Genomic DNA, 16,398 nt, shown 5'->3' on the forward strand with positions numbered 1-16,398 from the left:
TAATTTTATTTTTTTTATTACATACCTCATTTAATATTTAAATCTAATGTCACCAAGTGTGACTTTTAAAGTTTTTTTTTACTCTCGACCAATCAGAGCCGAGGACACATAATCTCCCTTTTATTCTGAGAATACAGGCCCACTGAAAGAAGAGAGCACTTCAAACCACACATGTTGGAATGTTTCTATGAATAGCAGTCATACAGGTCATCGGATATCTGGGAGTAAAGACACGGGACAAAACCAGTTGTCTGCTGCTGACAGTCGACTTAATATTCTCAAGACAAGTTAAATTCCTTTCTAAACGCACACAGGCGGCAGATCTGCAGCGCTGATTTATGTTCTGGAACGAGAGACACATTAATATTTCCTCTCAAATCTGAGGTTGGATTTTCCTTAAGAATGAAAAAAAAGATTAACACAACCACCTCTCTGCAGTATGCGGTAAAATATTTCTAATATTGCACAGACTAGTCACATTCGTGCTATATTGGTGGATTTCCTGGCTGGCACCCAGAAAAAGCACTCTGCAGTAATCAAGACATTTCTGACTGCAGAGTTTCCATCCCACAGAGGTATCTAACTCCCACACTTTCACACCAAATGTCCTTTTTTTTTAAATTTTAGAAAACATTATACATATATTCTTACAGGAAAAAAACAAAACTAGTGCAATAATATATTTCAAAACTGTACAGTTTATAGACACAATCAAGGCTTTTTTTTTTTTCCCTCAAGTTATTTTGGAGTTTTTTCTCATTTTAAAGCAGAGATCTCTAGTTTTATTCTTACGTTCCATCAAGAATACATTATGCACTCTAACAATGTGTGATTGGCTCACATGGTACCAATCAACCGGGCTCTTGGCTGTCTGAGGTCAAATGCCAAACCGCGAACCTTTACAGCCAGCAATCTCTGCCACACTGGAATGCATCGTCAGAAAAGTCTCTGGCATCCTGCAGGAGATGGATGCGATCGTGCACTCGCCGAATTACACGCATTCAACCTGTTACGTTTAATACATGTACAGACCTGACGTGTGGATCGCGTGCAGGTTTATATCAGCTCTGACAGTTGGTTTATTATTGACCATTATTGCCCGTCCTGTACGCACCCACAGGAGCCAGCGGATAAGGGTTCTCAGGAAGAAGCTCAGATGTGGCTACGGACGTCGATCCAGACACGCCGAATCCGTCTTCCGGGGGAGCGCGGCCCAGCCTCTGTTGATGTCCGTCACCGCCGCACTCGAGGGACTGGAGCGGTCATGCTCGGATTCCGGGCGGCCGGCAGAAAGCGGGGCAGAGGTGAGCTCCTCCAGCCTGCTGTACAATGTCCCCATGGTCACGGGGACGGACAAACACCTGAGTGGGAAACATGAAAGAAGCTTGAAGCGAAACATGGCAGCATTTCTATACTTCAATTTAATTTCTTTAAAATTCTTGATCTTGCCAAGGCGTTACACATTGAGGCCCAGAGCTCCTCATTCATATGTATACAGGCTCTGTAAACAGTAAAGCAAGGAGGACAAGTTATAATCATACCTCATCATAACAGTAGAGAGGTATTCATTGAGAGAAGACTCGAATGTTCCTGCACCAAACAACCTGCAGGTGATCCGATGAGGATGAAGTACGCTCACCTGCACTGTGGACACAAACGCACCAGCAAGTCGTGAGATGGCAGCTCTTAGCATGATCTTGAGATGTTAATTAGAAAAGCTTGTTTGATTATTTGATTTGACAAATTGCCATGTCTATAAAATATTAGAAAACAATGAAAAATGTGGTTACTAGTTTCACACAGCCCAAAGTGATCTCTATTTTAGACCTCTCGTTCAACTAACAGTCTGAAAAAACAAATTGTATCCAGTTAACTATTAGAAATGATAAAGAAAAGCATCTAATCTTCACATTTGAGAAGCTGCAACGAGAGAACGTTTGGCACTTTTGCTTCAAAATGAAAGAAAGGATTTACTACCAAAATAGTGGCCAAAGCTAAACTCTAGTTGACATGTGTCAGGTGTTGAAGCTCACACAACAACTGTGAAACTTAATTCTTAAAAGAGATAGCGTACATATACAAAAAAAAAAAAAAAAAAAAAAATGCTCACAGACAGCGAGAGAGTTAGCATCAGGTCGTTGGAAGGTCACAGAAAAGCTGGTGTCAGACTCCGGAAGGACTTCAAAGTGCACATCACAACCCGAACCTGAGAGGATTCAACCAATGCAGCATTACATAACATGATTCACCAAAAAAAACAAAAAAAGCATGCCTGCACATTTTGGAAGGATGCCCGTCTCCTTATGATTTTGTAATATAAAACTCCTCCTGCCTGGACGGGCACCCTGCTGAGGAGCGAAACAGCTCCCCAGCAGGGTGTTAATGGTACACTGTTGGCGCAGCAGCTCCAGCAGAGCCGGGACGTGAGCAGGGTGGGTGAAGGGAACGCTGCCCACCGTGGCCCCTTTGTGTGCGGCCGCACTCCACGCAGCTCCGGGGAAAATATAACTGTGCATCACACCGCTAGGAAGAGGCTGCAAGTATGGATCACACGTTACAGCACGATTTGGCTTTCTTTATTGAGCTTATTGAAGCAAACAGGCATGCACATACCAGTTGAAAAGTGGTCTCTTGTTGATCTAATGTCCCCCAGCGGTTGTTTGCACCCAGTGAACCTCTCATCAGAAGCTTGGGTAATGGTGCCCACTGCAGGTCAACATCTGGTACAGTCACAGCTGGGGAAATATCAGAGGAAGAACATGAGCGTGTGATGGGCCGACGTATTAAAAGAACAAGAACAACAACAAAAGTACATTTCATTAATTATTCAGCGTGAAAAAGTTACCCGACCTGTAATGTGGCCGAGCTTCTTTACAAACGACGACATCATTGTTATGGCCGGCTGCAGTTGGAGCAGGAAGCACGCAGGCAGCATCTCGCTCGGCGGAGTGAACACGGGATAACTGCCGCGGGGACGCAATTTTTTACTCTATTACCTCCGGTGGCAGCGACAGTCAGACTCACGGCGGGGTGCGAAATGGAAAAAATAAAATAAAAATCACCCTGCCGAGGGAGAGATTAAAAACAGAAACACGCTACCTGCAGGGATCCAGCTGTGGAGGCTTCGGGACAACACACGCCATCTGAAGCTGGCGAGGCACGTCGCTGACACCCACAGTCACCTGGGCGGCGTGGACGACTGCTTCCTCGTCTGTCATTTCAGACAAAAATCAACAACTTTAAGATCTTTGAGGACTTTTATTTTATTTTTTTTTAAATCTACCACCAAGTTAAGTGCTGCATCTTACGTGAATCTGAGGTCTTCTTTTCATCCCCTGGGTGGGTGAAGAACTGGACAGTCAAAGGGCAATCTAAGATCACAGACATTTGATCAATTTAGAGTTTAAAAATAGGTAAATATGCACACACAACGGATATTTTTGCAGCTCCACCTTCTTTTCCTGCGATCAGATACCCAACCCAGCCGTTGTTTATCATTTCCATTTTGGGGTCACAATGTTTTGGTGTCCTAGAAGCAGAAAAAAAAAAAAAAAACTCATGATTTAAATTTGTATTATGACTGCAATTCAATTATTTTCATTATCCAATTAATCTTTCTTAATAGTTTAGTTAATGAGGCATAAAGTTTTTAAAAAATACCCTTAAATTGCTATTTTTTTGTCAAAAATCTAATTGTTCATTGGCAATTTTGCTTGAAAAATCTCTAATCAGACTATCAAAATAAAAGCTGATTATTTTTGTTTTGATTTGCGTGTCATTTTGTCACTCACCTTGGCAAATTTGATATTTTCCGCAAGTTTTTCCCGAGGTGTTGCAGAGATGCCAACAATTTTAGTTTAATTTCACTGAAAAAATAAATAAATAAATAAATAAAAGTCACAAAAGTAGCTCAATGACTACAGGAGACTCTGAACTGTAAAGGTCGACAGGATATTTTAATAGCAGCTACTTGTCTCCAGGGATGTTGTATTGGGCGAAGAGGCTTCCCAGCTTTGTGGAGAAATCAGCCAACTTTTTCAACCTGTGTTAATAACCAAAAAGCAGCACAAATCAGCATGTGAAGCTGGAAATTATTCACCTTTTAGGGAATAATTTAAACAGTGCTGTCATTTATCTGTATAGTTTAGAGGAGGAAAGATGTGCTTACTGCAAGCAAAATGTCCAAATGTTAATTCACCGTCGCCTAATGGCCTTACCTCAACAGCTGAAGAAAGGACTCACTGGGCTGCGAGACAGTTTCATTTTCATTAGCATGCAGATTAAAAAGTGGCTTGCTGGAAATAGTAAAATCTACTTACAACGGGGGATTTCCCGTGTGAGGCCACCTTTACCTCCTCCACCGTACCGCTGGGCAGCAACTGCACTTCGAGGTAGAATAAGTCGGCTGTCAGGTAGCATGTGGCTTCAGAAATGTGAAAACCCATCCTTGGGGGGGAAAAAAAACATGGAGGGTAATGTGACACCAGAGTATATTAAAAAGACTGACAAGTGGCAAAAAGAGTCTTTGCTCGAGAATAAAGAACAATAAAAATGGAGATATGGTGGAGATACGAAGTCGAATATCATGGAAAACTTCAACACTTTACCCGTGTTGTTTGGCAATGATTTCCAGGCGTGACCTCATAGGATTCATACGGGACGCTGAAACAAAAAAATGTTGCGTTACACGCTCGCCAAAATATCTGCAGCTTGTCTGATTTTAGACAGAAATTAACGTGTTTTCTTGTCCTCTGGGTAACACACTCAATAAACACACTTATTCTTCTGTCCAGCTGAGGTAGTGAAAACACTTTTGTGAGGTGTTCAGGAACCGCTGTAGCTTTTTAAGGCGCCTTATTTTGAAAATTCTTGGCGTCCGTGTTCCCCCCTCCTTCCTCTACGTAGCCAAGATGGCGGCCGTTTAGGGTGGAAAGCGTCCAGCGTTTCACACTCACCCTGCGTTCCATTATACATACTACCATACCATTTAGTATGCCAAAAAAAAAAAAAAAAGATTTACCACATCCCAAAACTTAGTATGTTAAACGTGGGATACCAAAAGTACCAGGATGTTCAACTACATCCGTATTTCGCAGTCTGACCCACAATCCTTTGCTCGGCGGAAAGTACGTCACATCGACTTGAGTTGCCGAGACGGTTCAAAAGGAAGAAGAAGAAGAAGAGGCATTAAAACGAAGCCAACTCGTTCCAAATCACATCCTTTTTCTTTTTATTCCAAAAATCGCGCTGCGGATCTCGATGGATATGCGTCAAAGTTCAAGTGCATTCTTACGATAAAGTAGTATGTCCCAATTGTACACATACTACATGCAGCAGTATATGTTTAAAGGGTAGCTGTAGTCTGTACTAAAAGTAAAAAAAGAAATAGTATGCGATTTGAAACGCAGGTTTTTGTCGTTTTTTTTTTTTTTTTTTTAACACATCGTCCTGGTACTTGTAGTGGACTGCACGTTTCTGTACTTGACAGCGCGAACGCACTTTATGCACTCAAAATTTGTGAGTGTTAGTACACAAGTCCGCCATCTGGAACACAGCGAGAGACTCAGTCACTCACCATGAAGTAGAAAAATACAAGAATACATGCAGAATTTCTGGTGTATTATTTGTTTACCACTAAACACTTCCTGGAGTCTTTTCAGGCATCGAATCATTGGCTCACAGGGTTTGGATTCATCTCTGGATTTCTCCTATTATGGGACAAAGAAGAGGGAGGGGGGGGGGGAGAAACCAAAAAAACAATGGAGCAGTTGTGTGGCAACGCGAGTCTTGTGCAAACAGCCTTTGGTCCCGTCTGCTCATCCCGCCAAGGCAACACAAACTGCACGAAACGGCGCGGCAGAGCCAGTGTTGACATTTGGATGCTTTGCACGTTGGGATGGGTAATATTTAATAAAAAACAACCTTTTTGGACCTTGGCGTGCGAAACAAATATTGCACATTGCACTCTGCACTTACTTTTTGAGAATCCCAGCTCTGTAAAAGTCCTCTTCATGATCACTGCTGGCAGAGGACGATATAACGAGGCCCAGCTGCCTTATCCCTCCTGGACCACACATCACTTCAGACCACCAAGTAATCAAGTCTCTCCACCGGGCTCCAGAGACTGACCGCTGCCAAGCTCCACTTTGTGTTAATCCAGAAGTTTTATCTACTCCGCTGCTCCACCCATGACAAATCTAAAGAAATGTAACCCACCCTTCTTTCTCTCTCGCAGAGCCTCGTCACACAAGTGAGCACAGCACCACTAATTGCGCTTTGCAGCCGAGTGCACTTTCAAGCCTTTTTTTTTTTGCTGCATGTGAAACATCGAATGTTTAGTTACGTGATCTACATCTGCAAGTTGAGCATCTTTCAAGGAATGAAGCGTAAAGATTTCTATCGATCCAAAACACCACAGCATGAAAAATGACTGAAGCCAGCAGCGGTGAACGTCTCGTGTCAAACCTAAAGGAGATGAAGTCGATGATGAAGATGTCCGATTAAAATTAAGAGGAAAAAAAAAGAAAACTGTCAAACGACGCTGTTTTAATTCAAAGGCTTTTACTACACACACACACATTGTGGCTGATGAGTGAATATTAAGTGAAGATGCGGTAACCGTCGTAGCACAAGCTGCTGATCAAACAACAAAGACTCGTGTGTTCCAGGATGACTGATCTCATCCGAGTGCCTGACCACACCAGTTCCTGATTCACAACACATCATCATATCAGAGAAGCCGTCCAAGTCGACAAAACTATTACTCGTGCAGTCATCGCTGTTTTTACCTACAGTTTAAAATAACCGTGCAAATATGTCTCCATCATTTGCAAAAATGTCCACTAGTGTTTCACGAAGCCCGAGGTGCGGCCTAAAATGTCTCGTTTTGTCTCGACCAGTAGTCCAAAACCAAAAGATATTCCATGTTATCATGGAGGACTAAAGGAACCCCAAAATATTCACATTTAAGAAGCTGAAATCTCAGCATTTTCGCACCTAAAAATGGCAATACATTTTTTACTAACCGACTAATCCTTGCACCTTTCAAAGATGATATACACCATGCGAGTTGAATACTCCAGGTGTTTTATTGAAATTTGTCTCACCATGCATCTTCGGACAAGCTGAAAAGTGTCATTCCAAGTCATTTCTGGTGCAGGGCAGAAATGATCTTCTCGCTGTTCATCACCTAAAATGGAAAAAAAAATCATCCACAACCTTAATTGGGAAGTGACTTTTTTTTTTTTTTTGCTCAATTTTACGTTATTTAACATATCTTTGCATAATTATTATTTATTTTTTTGGTTAGAAATGAAAGAAAATCATTTGTGTTCATGGATTTTATGATAAAAACCCAACATTACCTGGCGTCTGACAGTCTTATTGCCCCTCTCCTCCTGAACTAGCGTGACACCATTTACACGGATCAGCCAATTATTCAATTATCTGGCAACGTTTCATCTTCTGTATTGGATGTTCAGCTTCAAAGAAAGTGGCCACAACAGCTCAGCAAATGGGGAAAAAAAAAAAATCATCCACAACCTTAAATGGGAAGTGAATTTTTCGTTCAATGTTACGTTATGTAACATTTCTTTGCATTATTATTATAATATTTTTTTTTTTTTTTTGAGTTAAAAATGAAAGAAAATCACATACATATTCGATGTAAGTGGTCACAACAGCTCAGAAATCGTATTATTATTCATAACAGTTGGCCATATTTGTTTTGAATAGCGCGCACGCGCACACAGACGTTAGAAAAAAAAAAAAGAAAAAAAAAAAAAGAAAAAAAAAAAAAGCGTGTCGTTGTCCCAGGCGCGCAGGCGCACGAGGCGGGCGCGCGCGCGCGCGCGCGCGCAGGCGGGCGGGGCGTTGTCAGGCAGAGCCACGCCCACAAGGACGTGCAGCCGAGTCCTCCGGAGTTAGCCGCGGAGCTAGCCATGAGCTAACGAGGAGCTAGCCGAGTCCTTTTTCTTTTTTCATGCTGCCGCCATAAATTCAACCTTTCCGTCAAAAACAGTCGTGCCAACAAAAACAAAAAAAACAACAAAAAAAGGAGGCGTAACACCGTTTTAATTTACCGGTAGGTGACGTTATTCGCCCGTGTGTTTTTTCTTTTTAACATTTTTAACATCATGTAGTTTTGTGATTAGCTGCTCGTTATCGCTCGCTTAGCCATTTTTCTTCTGCCCCGTGTGGCCGCCCTGCTAGCTGCTGACCGATCAGCTGTTGCTTGGATAATATCCGATATTAAAACCACAACAAAAAAAGAGGAGCTTTTTTTTTTTTCCACGGTTTTGTCCGAGCCGCAAACCTCCCTTGAAGGTGAATTAAAAAAAAAAGCTCCGGCGACGGCTCACCTGCTTCGGCAGGATAGTTAGCCTGTTAGCTCCGTCGTCCACTAACCCTGCACTTAAAAAAAATTTCTCTTATTAATGATTATTAATTAATTAACGCGATTATTAAGAGTCTCGTGCGCCTTTTATTGGTGATTATTAGTTGCACGTTATCGTAATTATGTTCGCGTGCTCAGTTTACGTATTCTTGCCGTGCTTTTTTTTTTTTATTATTTAGTTGTCAAAATAATGATAAATTGTTGTTTATTTATTTGTTTGTTTGTTTATTTATCTGTCTTGGGTCTTTCAGACAGATTTATTTTTTTTTTGTGCCAAAACTTTGTTTAGAAATTGTTTCCTAAAAGCCTTGAACTGTTAACAGATGTTCAATTTCACAGTTTTCACTTCCACTCAAAAAAAACAACAAAACGTTTGCTGAGAGAGATTTTCAGGTTTAAATGGTTAAAGTAAAAAAAAAAAAAAAAAAAAAAAAAAAAAAAGGGCTTTTGCCTTCAGTACTAAATCGTCATATTGATCTTTTAAGTGCATGGTTACCCTTGTTTTTTTTGTGTGTGTTAATTTGCGTAATGACGCACTGGCTGCATTCCCATGTTTATCCCCCGATCCCCTGAGGTCTGTGTTGGCCTGTGTTGTTGGGGTTGGGGTGGTGGTGGTGGGGGTGGGGTGGGGAAAGGGCCTCGGCACACACTGCTGGACATCCTGCAATTCCCATAGTCTTCTTGGATGTGTCTAGTGTGGGAGACTGACCACGAAATGGCTCCAGCAAGTGTCAGATTTGATCCACTCCTGTCCAAAAGATTAGGAAAGAAAAAAAAAATCCTGCCAGATGTTACCTGGAAGCTTTTGAAAAGTTTTATTTCTTTGCTGAAATGGGTTTTTACTTCCAGCCGGTTGTCACGATGTACAGTAGCTGACTTTCCTTTATCCGTATTATCTCTTTGGTTGCCACGAGCTGCATTTCCTCCCCTGGTTGCAAAATGATTCACGGTGGTCTGACATCTGACGTGAAATTTTGCTCGCTAATAGTATTGCTTTCTCGAGGTGATATCTGATATGTAAGCTTGACCATGAATACGCCCTTTTTTTTTTGTCATCAAACCTTCATGTTGATGCAGATAAAATTGCAAACTAATCTTTGTATGGATCGCCAAATTAATTTCCACCTATCCAAAGGGGAAATACTGCCATGAGTATTATGATTTTTTTTTTTTTTTATCATCAATTTATTGTATTTCTAATACTTTTTGGCACTGCAAAGAGAAAAACAAGTGTAGGAAAGGAATATGTCATATTTCTGCCAACACATGGCTTCAGAGAGATGTGATATTGGCGGGTGGTGGGGGAATTAGATTTATTTGTACATTTCTAGTGCATCAATCCAGCCCCATTAATCTGATCCATCACAGTGTATTTGCTGCAGTCTCAGCAATGTTACAGACATTCATTCCCCGCACTACATTTGCAGTGTGATGGCAGTTAAACCTTTTTATTGTAGTGGAATTTATTGCAACGAATGCTTCGCAGTCTGACTGCAGAAAAGGAACCTGGAGTCTTTGGAAATTATGATGTAACGTCTTGTCTCTGTTTTTTTTTTTTAGTTTTTTTTTTTAACTCTCCACAGGAATTATCATTCAGCCCTTTGTTGCGCCCTGGAATCTCCGGACAGATTTTTACGGTCTTCATTTCACAAACCCTCCCGCCGCCTTAAACCTTCTCCCTTTGACACTTAACATCTCTTGGTACACAGAGCCATGGCAGCTGCGAAGCCAAAAGGGCAGAACTCTCTCGCCCTGCACAAGGTGATTATGGTGGGCAGCGGAGGAGTTGGGAAATCAGCCCTTACCCTCCAGTTCATGTACGATGAGGTGAGCAGTCACGTGAAATTCGCATGTGTTTGAGCCTCCATTGCTTCCCGGCCAGACTAATGGACGATGTTTTTTGTTTTTTTTCCCCCCTCTTCCTAGTTCGTCGAAGACTACGAACCCACTAAAGCAGACAGCTACAGGAAGAAAGTGGTGCTGGATGGAGAGGAGGTGCAGATTGACATCCTGGACACAGCCGGGCAGGAGGACTATGCAGCCATCAGGGATAACTACTTCCGCAGCGGGGAGGGTTTCCTCTGCGTATTTTCCATCACAGAACTGGAATCGTTTGCAGCGACGGTAGACTTCAGGTGCGGCAGATTATTATTATTTTTTTTTTTTTTTATCAAACACTTCTGTTACGATTTAAATGACATTTAATTAACATTTTGGCAAATCAAAGTTGTTGTTTTTTTTCTACAGCTTAACTTGATTCATTGGCTGCCAGTTTTATAGGAGAACTTTGAAATAGTATTGCTTGTCCGCAAAAAAATTAAACAGCTTCAGAGCAAAATGCTCATCTGATCTACTGTACAAGCCCCGCGGACCGCTCGCGTCAGCTGGCTCCTGATTATGAGCTGCTCCCAGGACGAAAGCAAAAATGAACAAAGTTGCTTTTAGCTATTTATGGTGGAACAAGATGTCAGAAAACCTGAGACGGGAATCGAGGCCGCGTGTTTTTAAATACAAGCTGAAGACTTTTTTTGCAGTTGGCTTTTATCTGGTTTATGATTTACTGATGTCTTTTCAATGTTTTATGTTTTTCAGCTGCTACCTTTTTAGACTTTCTATGGAGCACTTTAGGTTTGCCCCGCTGCAGGATAAAGTGCTGCGCACGGAAGCTCACCTCGTGTATTTGCTTACTTTAGCGAGCGGGAGCCGGTTTATTTACATAGGTCTCGGCCGAACGACGTATCCTGTTTTGCAGAGAGCAGATTCTTCGAGTGAAGGAGGACGAGAACGTGCCCTTCCTCTTGGTCGGCAACAAGTCGGACTTGGACGACCGACGGCAGGTCAGCGCCGACGAGGCCAAGGCACGCGCCGAGCAGTGGGGGGTGTGCTACGTGGAGACTTCAGCCAAAACCCGTGCCAATGTGGACAAGGTCTGTTTTAATTAGCCCAAAACAGAGGGCGCATCCTTCCCCCCCCCCCTCCCCCCCTCCGTCTCAAGGAGTTTACTTTGGATACGGAGCAAGCAGAGAAAACATGAACCCTTGTTGTCGTTGTTTTAACAGGTGTTTTTTGACCTGATGAGAGAGATCCGGGCGAGGAAAATGGAGGACAGCAAAGAGAAGAACGGGAAGAAGAAAAGCAAAAGTTTGGCCAAGAGAATCAGAGAGAGATGCTGTATTTTATAGTGGTTAAAGAGGGCAGGCGAAGCTGCTTGTGTACATATACATTTCTCAGACTTTTTGCATTTTTTTTTTTTCTTCTTTTTTTCGTTGTGCCCAAACCTGACCATGACTTCCTGTTCCTGGCTAACAGGACAATCTGACCGTGCGTCAGGAAGTAGTAAGGTGGCACTCCATACACCATTTATAGCTCTAACTTTTTATGTGCTGACACTCCAAATAATTTATGTTCTCTTTCTCTTTCTCTCTCTCTCTCTGTCTGACCACATTACAGAGTGTAATACATGGATGGTGTTTTAATTTAGGCCTAAGCTTGACAAGAGGCTAAAGCCGCGAAATGTTACAAAAAAAAAGCAACAAAAAAACCCTTTCGTTGTAAAGTTTCGATGTGTCTAATGTATTCAGACAGCTGTGCAGTGCAAGTTCAAAAGAAAAAAAAACAAACCCGAAGCGAAAGTGTCAGAGAATGAGGTTTAAGAAATGGGGAAGATGTGTAACTGGAACTCAAATTACTGGTCAAGCCCCAAACCATAACAATAAATCCACCGTTTTGGGTTTGTTTTCTTTGGTAGGAAAGGTTAAGTTAACAGACTCAGCAGTGTAGTGTCAACCCAGAGTTCACCAAGCGCCACCGACGAAGTCGCATTGGTGAACCTGCGAAGCATTTTAATAGAAAGACAGGAGCCCAAATTTGACGCCATTCCTTTTTTTCACACTTCAATTTTACTACACGGTATGATTATGGACACTTATATTTTGTAATCTGAAGTCAAACTTTTTTCCTTTCTTTTTTTTTTCTTCTCCTCTATCATCTGTATGATAAGCGCACTAATGTTTTCCCATTTTCTCTCCAGCCCCTTTCCAGTCACTTTGTTGAGTCTTCTCAAATGCACAAACGGCATCCATCGTTACCCTTCAACCCTACGAAGGGATTTTTTTTTTTTTTTTTTTTTATTACAACACTTGAACCTTTTTTCCCCAATTCTTAACATTTCAGAAGGTTTACCTCACTTGGCTAATGACTTCCATTGCCTTTTTTTGTTTGTTTTTATTTTGCATAAAAGGAATCCCTGGTGCTCTGATTAAGGAAACAACAAAAAAAAAAGAGGCGATTCCACAACACTACATCCTCTACATGCTGTTCTGACTCATCGTCATAAAAAACTAATTGCTTCCAGCTATGTACATTTATTTTTCTTTTATTTTCTTTTATTGAACTTTTCCCGGCTCAGACTTTTAACCACCGACCTTGTGTTCCCCTCCCTTTTTGTTTTTTTGTTTTATTTAAATGGATTTCCTAATTGGGAATAAAGTGGGAATTAAATTATTGGATAGATTCATTTTAAGGTTTAAAATATTTCAAATGAGGCTGCAGGCTGGATAGAAGTGAGGCGGTATCTGCCTCTCCCCCTCTCCCCCCTCCCTCCCAAAAAAAACACAAAACCCAAGTTGCTCTCAGTCACCAAAGAAAAAAAACGCTAGCTAGTACAAACAAGTGCCCACTTATTAATTGAAGTGAATGACAGCTTGCATCAAAAGTAAGCACTACAATGTTTGGTGAAGGTGAGACGGAGGTCGTCCGGGGGAAGGATTTTGCCTGCGTGGATAAAAAAAAAAAAAAAAAAAAGAAGAAAAAGAAATGCAAGGTTACGAGGGCTTTAGTAATTCTCGTGCAGTGCGTCACCGTTGCCTCTCTGTCCATTGTGAATGTCAATATTCCCCACATACTCATCCTGTTTGCCTGTAATCTTCGGCAGGCAGCGAAGTGCAAAGTTCAGAGGTCATTGACTTTCTGCTTTTTTTTTTTTTTTGCTACAGTTTGTGCGAGGCTCTCTGTAGTAACGTCTTAATGAAATTGCAGATGTTTGTTTGATCTCGCTCTTGGTAGTTGGATAACTTTAAAGGCGGGGGGAATATTTTTGAAGCAGTGGTAAAACAAAAATTGGCAAAACGATGACATGATTAACAGCTAAATTGCGTAGACCAAAGCACACTGTGAAATCTGCCCCTCGATTCTTAGTTCAGGACTGAGCCACTTCAATATGAGACTTCTTATTTATTTTCAATACCTTTTTTTTTTTAGTTAATAAAGTTTGACAACCATCCAGAGGTTGTTGCCGCGTTTTACTCGGAGCCACTTTAAATGATTAAATATGTTTGCAACTGCTCACCGTTTTACACTAAAGGAATCTCCACGACACTGGAGTCTATGCAAAAATGATTGTTGTAAATTCAAAAGGAGGAATTGTGAAACCTGGAAACAGTTCAAAACACTGTCGGTGTCTGCTAGCTGAAAAGAGTTGTATCGTAGAAGCACTTAAAGGCTGCGTAGAGATTTGACCGCAGCTCTGAAAACACAACACGGCGTCATCCAAAAGTTGAGTTTTGGTTTTTTTTTTTTTTTATTTTATTGTATATTTAGAAGTACTTACCACTGTCTCATTGATTCCCAGAGTTAACACACTACATGCACAGTTCGGTGTGGTTATCGCGCGAAAAGACGATCGCGCGAAAAGAATGTCCGTGGTATTCCTTATTTACTGAAAAGCACACAGTGGCGAGAGTTTGAACTCAAAGAAAGAAAGAAAAGTGTCAGGTTGCGAGAAAGCCGCGGCATCGGAACACACTTCGGGAAGCAGTTTTTTGCTTTAAAATGCATTAAGGGCTAACCTCCAGTACACCCGCGCTACGATCGAAACGCCCCCGAGAAGTTAGAAGCGACAGTCACAGGAACCCCGACGCGGAAGTCCCAGCTCGGCCCCGGCCGTTACCTTCCTTTTAGCTCGAGGCCATTACATAACCTGCTGTGTGTCTTTCATCGTTGACGATTGCAGAAGCTATACTATACTCAAAAGTGACCACCGTAGTGCTTGCTTCCTGTAACATCTGGCTTAACGCAGTCTCAGTGCTTTTTCGGAAGCAAAAAAACATTAATCATAATCATTGTACTTGCTTTTTTTTTTTTTTTTCCCCTCTTTGTTTTCATGTATAGTTTAATAGACTTTGATGGCCCAAATATTTTCAGCGGGATACTGGAGCAGATGTTTGTGTGAAAGCTACAAGCAAACTGTCCTACTTGGGTATTTCAAACATCATGTTTTGCCTTTTATATACATAACCTTGGAATAAAGAAAAAAAAAAAATAGATACCTATGTCTTCGATTGGATGGTTGTATGTATGCCATCAGGTAAATGTTTTCCCCTTCATGTTTACTTATTTTGAACATAAACCACTAATGTAGCCTATCTGTTTGTGAATGCAAGAGGTGAAGCTTACATTTCAATTCATTATTTTGTGAGTTATTTGGAAAAATGGCAAATAAAGTGGATATTACTAATAACATTCTCCGAACGTATTTGTATAATCTTTGCGAGAGGATTGGACTTATTTATTTGTTTTGCTCCGAGCAGGGGGACTGAGCTTCAAAAGGAAGGCTCCTCTGGGAAAAGGGGGCGGGGGTAGTGTACTGCTAATGCGAATGTGCTGAATTTGTACCGACTCGGTACCCTGTGACCTTTCTGAAATGGGACCCGGGGAAATCTGAAGGATCATAAAAACTAAAATCGGTCGCTGCAGTTTTTTGACCAGATCTTGCGCGCGTGCGGGCGTCACGGCGACGTGAAACCGCATCACAGTGATGTCAGCGGCATGACTTCCTTTGAAGTGTCCCTGCCGCTGATCGCGTGATGAAAGGTTTTCATACAGTTAGTTACCCAATCCGTGTCGTAAATTCTTTAAAAAAAAAAAAAAAAATCCTTTCACATTTGATTATTTCATTGGATCATTCCTTAACATCTAATGTCTTTTTTTTTTTTTTTTAAAAAGGCAAAGAGTTTGACAGTGCGAAAGGTGTCGTATCTGCAGTACGAGTGCAAGTTAGACAGCCTGGCGTCGTGCAGCCCATATCTGTGTTTACACAATCCCTCTGTGTGTTGCATATACAAGTGTCCTCCTTAAGCCGGACTTGATGCCATGGAGCATGGGGAGGGGGAAGTATTGATTCACCACGGGGCCGATACGCCTACATTGCTCTCTGCTGGTGGTGGACGAAGTTATCCAGTAAAAGCAGCAATACAGCAGTGTATATAAAAAAAATAAATAAAAAAAATCTCCATTACAAGTAAAAGACCCGCTTGAAAAATCCCATTTAACGAGAATAAGCAGGAAAATGTAGTTAAAAGTATGAAAGTAAAAGTCCCGGATTTGTCCCTCTGTACTGATATTTTATTACGTTATGACATTGTAAGATTACTTTTTACTGAATCGTCAGTGTGTTTCTGTTGTAGCTGCTGCAGGTGGCGCTGGTTTTGAACTACTTTATATCAGGTTTTATACACCGGGACAGCAGATAAATGTGAAGGGTCGTCAGTTGATTATTGGGAGAGGAAAGAAGAAGAAGAAGAAAAAAAAAAAAGTAAGTTCTTGATCCATGAATCTGTTTTCAGTTTTTCAGTCTTTTTTTTTTTTTTTTTTCTAATTTAGATTTTTGGAAGAGATATCAGATCATTTGAATATTTATTCAAGAAAAAGGGAAATATCACACTTTGGCGGAGCTGTTAACAACTCGGGAGACGTCTGCTTTTTGTAAGAGGTCAAACAAACAAAAAGCAAAAAAAAAAAAAAAACAATCATCTGAAAATAAGTGAAGCCGTCAAATAAATGTAGCGGAGAAAGTATAATATTTTCCTCTGAAATATAGTGAAATTAATAAAAGCAAAAGACTCAAGTAAAGTACAAGTACCTCAAAACCTTACAGACTTGACCAACATGGAAATAAGTTGTCAAACTTTATTTCTGTGCATACCACATTATTTATGCTTTATGCC

At 41.2% G+C, this 16,398-nt stretch overlaps 2 protein-coding genes across 2 annotated transcripts; one reads left to right on the plus strand and one right to left on the minus strand.

Annotated features, from left to right (window-relative positions):
* Window positions 1-107: 107 nt before the first annotated feature.
* On the minus strand, window positions 108-7,660 carry med1l (mediator complex subunit 1-like). Its single transcript, XM_069159686.1, has 17 exons — window positions 7,365-7,660; window positions 7,107-7,189; window positions 5,633-5,708; window positions 4,608-4,662; window positions 4,320-4,446; window positions 4,218-4,246; window positions 3,971-4,042; window positions 3,792-3,866; window positions 3,453-3,529; window positions 3,309-3,371; window positions 3,100-3,211; window positions 2,851-2,963; window positions 2,614-2,735; window positions 2,333-2,534; window positions 2,111-2,206; window positions 1,542-1,644; window positions 108-1,361 (listed from the first exon to the last, which is right to left on the minus strand). The coding sequence occupies exons 2-17, from the start codon at window positions 7,146-7,148 to the stop codon at window positions 1,163-1,165; spliced, it is 1,563 nt and encodes a 520-aa protein (XP_069015787.1). The 5' UTR covers window positions 7,149-7,189; window positions 7,365-7,660; the 3' UTR covers window positions 108-1,162.
* A 205-nt stretch (window positions 7,661-7,865) lies between these two features.
* ralaa (v-ral simian leukemia viral oncogene homolog Aa (ras related)) lies at window positions 7,866-14,914 on the plus strand. Its single transcript, XM_069159689.1, has 5 exons — window positions 7,866-8,083; window positions 10,105-10,222; window positions 10,322-10,530; window positions 11,148-11,322; window positions 11,455-14,914. The coding sequence occupies exons 2-5, from the start codon at window positions 10,109-10,111 to the stop codon at window positions 11,575-11,577; spliced, it is 621 nt and encodes a 206-aa protein (XP_069015790.1). The 5' UTR covers window positions 7,866-8,083; window positions 10,105-10,108; the 3' UTR covers window positions 11,578-14,914.
* Window positions 14,915-16,398: the final 1,484 nt, after the last annotated feature.

This window comes from Embiotoca jacksoni, unplaced genomic scaffold (genome assembly GCF_022577435.1).
Source record: "Embiotoca jacksoni isolate LCO1_2020_lvr unplaced genomic scaffold, fEmbJac1.0.p SCAF_25, whole genome shotgun sequence".
NCBI classification, from domain to species: Eukaryota; Metazoa; Chordata; class Actinopteri; family Embiotocidae; genus Embiotoca; species Embiotoca jacksoni.